A 9,998-nucleotide genomic window follows, 5' to 3' on the forward strand; every position below is an offset into this window, starting at 1 on the left:
AAAGCATCTTTTTACCGGACGACTCACGCGGATGACTCTAAAGCTTTAATGTCGCTCGCGGACTTTGATATCCGTCATTTTTTTCTGTCTAGCATTGTTTTCAGCTATTTTGTTTCTTGCGTAGGATTCTCTTGCGTTTGACTTTGTTTCCTGTATATGTGGCTCATCAGCTGACCAGTAAAACTCACAAAACCAAAAATCAACCGTCTTGAGGCTTTTTGTGCCCCCTTTCACTATTTTCCTTTAGTGTATATTTAACTTCAGCATTTCCATTTCCTTGCGACTCTGAATCTACTATTGGATCAAATGCTAACTTCATACGCGACCAGGAAACACATGGCCCTACTCTGAGTATCTTGTAGGATGAAAAGAGACATTCCTGTAGCTCTTCAGCTGACCACTACACACGCAAACTAAACGCACTCGTCCGATGCCACTGCAGAGTCTCCATATTTACCTCTTCAATGACATCCAAGCTTCACCAGCCAAGGTAAGAAATGTGCTTGTATTATCTGTAAATACTGCTCTGCTGTTGTTCGGTCATGGGCCAAAATGCCATTGCTAGCAAGGTTAGCTGTGTGTTTTGAATGATTATTATACTGAATAGAGAGTTACATAATATGGCAATTTGTTAGCCACAAATGTTACGTTAGCGTCCATCTTGATCTGTTTTGCCGGATACAGTAGTAACTGGACAAGACTAAATGGTGTGAACACAGCCATTTTGTTTTATTGCTCATTTTCAATGTAACAAACACAGCAATGGTAGGAAAGGTTTGCATTTTGTGCTTTAGGGTATGTAAAGCTTCATTAGCACCCCCCTAATGCGCACAACAGAAGCAAGAATAATGTCCCGTAGGCACATTTTAAAGCATTCAGGAAGTGATGGTTACAAATATTTGGTTCTTTTGGATGAAAACATTCAAATCCATTTTGTCCGATGTTTGACCCATCCTAAAGAAATCGGTTAGCAATCGAATAAAAATATTCACAGTACAAAGTCCAATTTTACATGAGAATTTCATTTTGTCTTGATATTTTCATCTGATCTTGACACATGAATCAGGAATGAAACCTTTTGGTGTATAGAGATGAAAGCCGTTGTTTTTTTTTTTAAAGCCACATAGCATCTGAATCAAAACTCATAATTTTGATGTTTCAACTGGAAGACAACCAAACAAATCATCTTTCATTTCTAACCACATCATGTCATCTTGCCGTTGATGTTTCACAATTACAACGTTGTTTCCATTATTCCAAGACATCACAGTTTTGGTTTTCATTTTGTCTTTGATGTTTCTAACTCGATAACACCTTTTTACTGAACCGTCTACTCCAGTCACCCACCGAAGCGTGACGCATAGAAAAGAAAAAAATCACTTCTTCCAAGGAGAACATCATCATCATCATGAAAAAATAAGTTATTGGGAATGCGGAGTGGAAAAAGTAAAACATAGTCGAGGTGACAAATTTTGTGACAAATACACAAAAGACTTATTTATATTCTCCTATAAAAATGACCATATCGCCATTAGGATACAATTTGTATCAACAAAGAAAAGTCAGGAACATACGCCAACCAGGAATCGGCTTATCCACGTTTACGGCGGCAAATCTTTTTGAGAATGATTATAAACTTAGCACGACGGCTAGAAGTGCGTTGAAAAGAAAAAAAAAGATTTAAAATACTGTCAAGAGCGTAAATCAAAGGTAAAGCTTAACTGGGAATCTAATACCATAAAATGACAAATATTCATCCGAAATGGCTTGCCGATCCAATAGAATACGGACGACTATGCCAAATTTGTCAAAAAGTGTCATCAAGTGTGGATTTTGATCAAAGTCTGTATATGGGGAAAAAAAGTCAAGTTTAGAATGAATAAGCAAGCATTCAAGTTGCTAACTATTTTGGCTTTTCGGCAGCAGGAACTTTGCCGCGGCTCTAAAAATGTTTAAACTGTGCTCCAGAACTATAAACATTGCTCAGGAATGACACATTTGCACCAGAGCAAGCAACTTCAATCCGGAATGAGGAACCTTTGCCGCAGAAACTGTCGAAACTTAGTTGCCAAACAGAGACCATTTAGTACTTTGGAGAGGTCCAGGAAAGGGATTGGAACCGTCTCTTTATGGAAACTACCAAGACCCCAAATTTCCTGAGAGTTTTGTGATTGAAATACAAGTTAGGAAATCTCCTTCGGAGGACCTCCCAAAACCACGTAATGGTTCACAAATGAACCCAAAGCTTTCGGTTAAATATACAGAATAAAGAATTCTGCAAAATGATGTTAGAAGATCAGTTGAGGAAGTATTGAGGGGAGGATTTTGTGTGTGTGTGTGTGTGTGTGTGTGTGTGTGTGTTTTCTGCATGTGCTCTCTGAGTTTCACTTCCATTTTAGAGGTGTGGAGGGGAATTCACACTGATGAAAAAAAAAAAAAAAAGACACACACACACAGTCAAGAGGTTAGCTGCGTTGTCTCTTGTAATACCCTGATATGATTGCCCGGAAAAAAAAACAAAAAACACAAGAACCAAAAGTGCCCAAATCATAATAATAAGATAAATAACTTAAGATTTAAGGAATAAATAACATAAAAATGCACTGTTACCCTTAAAAGCCTGGACTCACAAACCCTATTATTAAAAATGTAAATAGCTTGACTTTACAATGTTACAAAACTCCAGAATTCCCCATTTTAAGTGCTAGTATAGCATATTTAGGGATTTATATTTACTACTAGAAATAGCACTAATATGGCAGGTGTTTTCGCTGTGTCCAAGAACTAGAATCTTTGCCCCAAAACTGGAACTGATGCCCCAGAACTCAAACTCTGCCACCGGTCAAGAAACTTTGACACAGAAATACAAATGTTGCCCCTTGACTGGAAACTGCCCGTGATCAAGAACTTTGCCCTAAAATTAGAGACTTTGTGGTCTAGCTGTTCACATATGCACAAACACTGCCATTTTGGTCAAGTACAGAGAATACTCTGAACCTCTGCAACTTTGGGAGCCTTTTGGATTTGGAGGTTTGGGGTTCCTAAGTTATTCAAGAACTATCCTGAGATTTCTCCAACAATATAGCAGCAGCCAGCTCCTGCGCATCAATCACGCTCGGGTTCCGGCTCATCACCACCCTCACCAAATCGGTCGGGAAAATGCCACATAGGTTCAAGAACACCCTCTCCCGCCGGTCCTGGTACTGAGCCATGGGGGAGGACTCCAACCGGAGTAGAGACTGCTGTCTCGTTTGGAGAGGGGACGCAAGGGACGTCTGTGGTGAGGGTGCGAGACCACATGGTGACGAATGTCTGTTCGTCCATGAAGAGGACCAGATTTTCTTTGAAGCTGTATCCTGTATGGGAAAGAGATCATAACAGCGCTGAGGGGACTGTTGGTAGTGCTGGTCCCAGTTCATTTGCATTTGTTGTTTCTCAGGATGTTTCCGCCTGTCAGGAAATGGTGACCCTTGGTGATAGCCTCTTGAGTCCTGGAGTAGGTCCTCCTGCCAAAGGGAACTAGCCAGAACGGAGCACTGAGAAAAGGTGGATGTTTGGGATGGATGAAGGGTAGAACCCAAACATTCTCCTGGGTAGCTTCTCAAAAGTGGCAGGTGAGTTGGTGCAATTTTAGTGGAGAGGGACTGGAAAGGACTTTCTTCCACATTGAAATCCAGTTGTTTAACTCTTGGTGTAGTGTGCTGACTGAGACCAGGTGGAGTTCGGTTTATGGGTCTGCTATACCGGTTGGAGCAGGGGTGAGGATGATGATGGTGGTGGTGGTGGCACACCGCCCTGTCGTCCAAAATCAGGTCTGGGAAGAAGGACTCAGAGCTGCCTTGACTGCTACAGTCGGATAGTAGATGCCTAGCCCGGGGATCCGCCAGGTAGAAGCGCTCGGGACTCCCCAGAGTGGGAAGGCTCAATAGGGGCAAAGTCTTTACTTGGGAGTTGTAGCCCAAGCCTGCAGACTCTGATCGGTAACAACTTTGTCTCAGGTCTTTGGAGCCGGGATAATCCCATCCATCCGGATGTCCTGAGAAAGGCATCCTCCCTGGTATGGGATGCCCAAGGACACTCCCACCACTTCCCATGCCTCCTCCTACTTTGGACTGCACTCTGAGACGGTCCTCCAGGAGCTCGGTGAGGGACCTTGATGTTTTCTTTGGGGTTCCCTGGCCGGACTTGGACAACATTTGGTTCCTGGCTGTCGTCATTTCTTCCTTCTGGCCTTTGGATGCTGCAGAGGACATTTTGGCGCTGGCCCGGAGCTCGTCAGCTACTGAACGCTGAGGCTGAGTGCCCCGTTCTGGGTGGTAAAATTTGCACTTATGACCGTAGGTGCACTTCTTACCTAAGGAAAAACCGAGGCAAAGAGTTTTGATGAAAAGGAGCTTCGACTTATCGGTTCAACCCCGTACTTTATCGGGCTAACATCAAGTAAAAACAGGAAAAGGTTCTACCATAAGGACAAGGCTGCTTCCTGTGTTCCGGAACGAGCGCTCGCTTCCTAAGGAAGTTCTCCAAACTGGGTCCGTGGCGGCCGAGTGGGTCGTCTGGTGGCATGAATCTAACGACGGTAGATGGGAGATCATTAAAAATAGTCAGCCACCCCAATTTGGGAAACTGTAAGGGTACGAAAAAGCTTTTACTTGTCGTTAACAAAGGAGTACATCAGCAGGCGCTCGTCGATGAACCTCTTCCACTCTGGCTTCTCATTGGCGAGGTCGCGGTAATTGTCGTTGGAGACGATGACGCCATCCGACTCGTACGCCAGCTTGACGATGAAGCGGTCGTCGTAGCAGACCACCCGCCGTCCCTGCACGCGGCGGGACGGCGTAAAAACCAGGATCTTGTGTTTCTCCAGTTGTCGCAGGACTTCCTGGTCTGTGGAAAACCAAGTCGAGTTTGTCATTTTGAGAAACTGAGTGGATGGTTGCCTTTACCGAGAGCTCGCTTTCCGTGCACGGCATGTGGATATGAACGGGTATGAATGTGCAGATGAGCCACAATACTATGAACTGCAGATCTTATGTATTAGTACATACATGTACGTTGAAATAATTTCAATTTTGTCCTTGATTTAAAATCGACTAAAATCCATTACATGAGACCTGTACCCATGCCTCAGCTTCAAACTTTGAAGTACCCCATACAAAGAAAATGTTAGTCTATTGTGAACCATCAAATTTTTGGATGAAGAATGACATTTAGGGTTTTACTAGTTAGGTCAAATTTGACTCAACCAGTATGTAAGGGTTTCAACTCTGTGTGTGGTGTGTGTCTCTGTGTATGGTTACCTGTGATGAGAGCATCAGGACGGGATTGCTCCTTCCTCCAGGCAGGGACAAAAACCGTGATGTCACTGTGGCCTCGCTCTAAGAACCAATCAACCGCCAGCTGGATGCCTTGACAGGAGAACACCTCCTTGTTGCCATGACTGAAGGAGGGACATGGATGTCAATGACTTGCTTGACTCGACATAACAGTTTCGGATATGACCCCAGTCAAAGTCAAATTGCGACTTCAGTCAAAGTGCAAAAGTTGCTATTGCGACTTTCGGCTAGTCTCATGAAGGGTCACTAAAAGGCTCGCTGGTTATAAAGAGAACCTCACCTCATGGCGACGTTACTTCCGTCCACGACGACAGGCCGAAGGTTGTCTTTGTCCTCCAGGAGTTTGGACGAACTCAGTGAGCGGCACGAGTCCACCGAGATGGAAGACAAGGAGTATATGGAAGTGGTTGAAGGAGACTGAGATTCTCCCGTACCTCTCGGTGGCTCCACCGGTTCCGCCTTGGTTCCCAGTTTGACCAGTTCCCCTAGGATGTCGTTGATAAGTGCGGCTGGGCCCAATTTATTTAGCACCAATAACACCAGTTCTTCTGAGTAGCCCAGCTTCAGAGCGAAGTCCATTTTGGCACGGCAGTCACTGGTGGTCTGTGGGTTCTCCGCCCGGTCCGGCCTAGTCGGGGAGTCCCGGATTTCCACCTGGGTACAAGTATTGTCGTGACGCTCATCCTCGCTTTCTCCGCTATCCTCGGAGAAGAAGCTACTGAAGCTAGCGCTGCTGCTGTCCAAGCTATTGGTGCTGTCGCTAAGGCCAGAGCCTCCAGAACCTGACACCGCTGTGGATAAAACCTTCCCGCCATCCTTTGGGCCATCCACGTGGAGGTAGTCCAGAGCCAGCCCTGGGCTGAGGATGTGGCCTGTTCCATTTTCCACATGGTCCCTCAGGCCCATGAAGCCGCCTCATGCATCCAGACCCGGGCGTTGGCGGGCAGACTCGATTAAGGGGGACCTTTTCCTAAAGGCTTACCTTAAAAAAAAAAAGGGGGGGTGATATGGTTAATTCAGGTGCAACTTGCTATCGTGGTGGGAAGTAATAAATTGCTGGCATTGGGAAAACTACCATCACTTTTCAGGAAGCAAAAAAAAACACCACTTAAAAGTGGTAGCCCAAGATCATAGCCACAGGTTTTGAACTAAGGTTCGGGTTTCAAACTAGGGTTTGGATTTCTAACTAGGGTTTTGAACTAGGGTTAGCGTTTCAAACTAGGATTAGGGTTTCAAACTAGGGTTAGGGTTTTCAACTAGGTTTAGGGCTTTAAACTAAGGTTAGGGTTTCAAACTAGGGTTTTGAACGAGGGTTTTGATTTCAAACTAGGTTTAGGGTTTTCAACAAGGGTTAGGGTTTCATGATGGTTTGTGTCTGACGCGGGTGGTGGGGGGAATTCTAAGTGTGTCTGGCTTGCACCTTTTGAGCAAAGCAGCTGCCAGCCAATCTGTCCTTCTGTGACACAGAGTATTGTTTTGGACCATCCACACAGACGGTGATTTTTTTTTTTTAACCTCCCCCACTGTCTCTCACACACACACACACACACACACACACACACACACACACACACACACACACACACACACACACACACACACCCACAGCTGCCAAACGGAAATAAAGACAGCGCAAGCACGGCAACTTAACCATGTTCATATATGAAGAGATTTGTTAGCTTTTGTGTTTTCCATAACTTTTAATAGCTTCATTCCAAAAGGTAAATTGCTCATTTGGTTTAGCATTTTTTTAATTAGATGATGGCAATTAAGATTCTTGTTTTTTGGTGGGAATTGATGATGTTCCATTCTAAGGTTGACTTTCAACGTTTCTGAGACACAGTAGTTAGTGGTTAGGTTGATCTTAAACTTTTTTTTTAACTCAATTCCATTTGTTTAGTACAATTCTGTCAGATTTTACTTTTAAGTATGTGCAATACGTTTTTGTTGAAACTTTATTCAAGGACAAATGTTTATTTTTTCCTTGCTTTAAATGCCATATTGAATTGATGGATGGAGAGGAAATCGAGGCGGTCGACAGTAATAGATGGACTGGTAGAAAAGGGTAGATTGAAATAGATGCCGCAGCCCAGATGATAGATTAGATCTTTGACATATGATGTGGTATGCTTTGGATCATGAGTTACTAATTTCCATGGATGGATGGAGTGACAGTCAAAATGTTCAAACGGTGCTGAATGTTCCTGTGGCGGAAACTTTTGTATCATGCGGTTCGGTGCATTTGTTAAGTAGGGTTCAGTTGTATTTAACTTTTAAGTCCAATCCATTTAAACCTTGCGAACGGCTCAATTTAGTTGAAAGAAATTAGAAAGCATTACCTTGTTGTTGCTGAAACAATTCTACATCAAATAGAAAAATGCTACGAAGATGAACCATTCCAAGTACTGTACGTGTTGTATGACTCAATCAATAATGATACTTAAAAAGCAAAGTAATGTTAAAAAACGAATTACTCTTGTTCAAATAAATAATTTCACATGCAATGCTTTGCCTCAAAAAATCAGTAGAAAAATGTGATGAGATAAATGTTTAATGAGTTAGATGAGGTACACATAAAAATACAAAACACTCTTCCAATGAACAATTGGGAGTAGTTGAGCATTTTGTTGTTACGAAAACTGTTGCGATTTTTGTGATTTCAACGCCGTCAACCCGCAAAATAACTCATCTGCTGGGATCTGCTGAGTAATATCTAATCTGGGGGGGGGGGGGCTGCACCTCATGCCTCCACAGAGAGCAGATGCCCCCTCCGCGACCGACCTCCCCTGGGGGTCGCCCCCTCTTTACCCCCCTCTCCTCCCCTGAGGCCTGGAAAAGCCTCCACACGGCGCTCGGGCGCTTGCTGGGCGGCTGCCAGGGACCGGCTGGAGGTGGCGGGCGGGGGCGACGCTTGCTGTGCTATGATAGTACAAAGGCGCTGCAAAGTGGGGGAGGGGGCAACAGATGCCTACTGAGGACACACTTTGGAAGTATCCCGCAAACGGTGCCCCCCCCCCCCACCCACCCCCTAGCAACTGAGAGATACTTGTCACCGCATGTGCACTCACCTTCACCTCTGATGTGAGTCGTGCAAGCTGTTCCTAATATTCTGACCTGCGTATGTCATAACGAGACACGTCAAAATTCGCATGACACCATTCCACTGCTGTCATCCACTTTTTGAAAATGATGTTAATATTTCTGACCATTTGTAAACCAGCTTTATGTTCAACTGTTAGATGACAAAAACAAAAGTGGAATGTATCTATCATACTTGTAAAATAATCCCTTACACATTTTAAAAATTTGGACTCCAGGTACATTGTGCAAAGTTAAAATGATTTCATATAAAATGTGAGCAAATACTCTTCCAAAGGCCAATTCTTGTTGACAGGACTTTTGCCATATGTGGTTCATTTCGCCCCGCAAATTCCCCTTTAAACTATTCAAAAAATGGATTTTCCTGATTTACTTTTTTTTTAATAGACTTACTGTACTTGTAATCTGACTGTCAAATATATTTACAAGACTTACCTCACAGGAGGACCTCCTAAAACCTTGTTCTCAGTTTTTGGGGAAGTGGAATTTCCCACCAGCGTGTGTTGTAGCCAGCAGAGGTATACGCTGTCACCCCTCCTAAATAGTCACAATGCCTTCCCCGCCCCCCAAAAAATCACAAGGTCCACTGGAGAGCGAGTCGGAACTTCCTTCCTTTGCAGCGGACCACCTTCTAGTGAGATGTGTCCCCTCCACTCGATGAACCACCTCCGCCAAACCTCCCTCCCTCCCTCCCTCCCGTTAACACACACAATGGGGGTGTGGGGGGGGGGCACAAAGGAGGGTCTTCAGGGGACAGCTGCATGCACACACACTATATCACACACACAGATACACACAGACACTCAATTAGCAGATTGATTTTTCAAAATTACAATTAAAAATACCCTGGCCCATTTTAAACATTTTCACATCGGGGTGTGCTCACTTTTGTTGCCAGAGGTTTTCACTGTCATGGCTGCCGATGAGTTATTTTGAGGGGAACAGGAAATTGACACTGCTGCCCACCGGCGACAAAGGCACACGACGCACTTTGGAAATGATCTATTCCTGGGTCAAGCCGTGGCCATGCTGAAAGGATACCGTCGAATTTGGAAGTCACATTTGAATGTTCGAAGATGTTATGAAAGTGGCAGAAGAAGTTAACGGGTGGAAAGAAAAGCCAACCACAGAAACTCCACACAGGAAGATATATATATATATATATATATATATATATAAAAGCAGTGCAGTTGTTTGTTTTTGTTTGCTTGAGCCATCCCGTACTGAGCAGCCAGGACAGAGAGACTTTTTTTCCCCTGAAAAATCTCAGCCTGTAGTCTACATAGAGGGAAAGAAATTGGACATGGCGCCGGCATAAACACGCTTGCATGTGCACATACACACAGGCACCCCCGCCTCAGAGCAGTGACTCTTTAATTGGGGCTCAGCTGACAGGTTGTCTCCTCAGGGAGCGTGCGTGCACGTTTGCAGACCATCTGCTTGCCGAACAGGTGTCCCGCTCGCCGCAACCTTCTCCGAGGTGCCACAAAATGGTCACTGTTTGCAAATTTTAAGTCGCTTTAAAAACACTGCGAGACCTTTTCGGCTTAGTATGACAAAGCG

At 44.3% G+C, this 9,998-nt stretch overlaps 1 protein-coding gene across 1 annotated transcript; it reads right to left on the reverse strand.

Annotated features, from left to right (window-relative positions):
- Positions 1-77: 77 nt before the first annotated feature.
- LOC109522303 (probable ribonuclease ZC3H12C) lies at positions 78-9,115 on the reverse strand. Its single transcript, XM_019880730.1, has 6 exons — positions 8,871-9,115; positions 5,617-6,318; positions 5,301-5,440; positions 4,653-4,887; positions 4,464-4,570; positions 78-4,354 (listed from the first exon to the last, which is right to left on the reverse strand). Exons 2-6 carry the CDS (start codon positions 6,240-6,242, stop codon positions 3,051-3,053), a joined length of 2,412 nt encoding a protein of 803 aa, XP_019736289.1. The 5' UTR covers positions 6,243-6,318; positions 8,871-9,115; the 3' UTR covers positions 78-3,050.
- Positions 9,116-9,998: the final 883 nt, after the last annotated feature.

Source organism: Hippocampus comes, unplaced genomic scaffold (genome assembly GCF_001891065.2).
Source record: "Hippocampus comes isolate QL1 unplaced genomic scaffold, H_comes_QL1_v1.1 scaffold214, whole genome shotgun sequence".
Taxonomy (NCBI): Eukaryota; Metazoa; Chordata; class Actinopteri; order Syngnathiformes; family Syngnathidae; genus Hippocampus; species Hippocampus comes.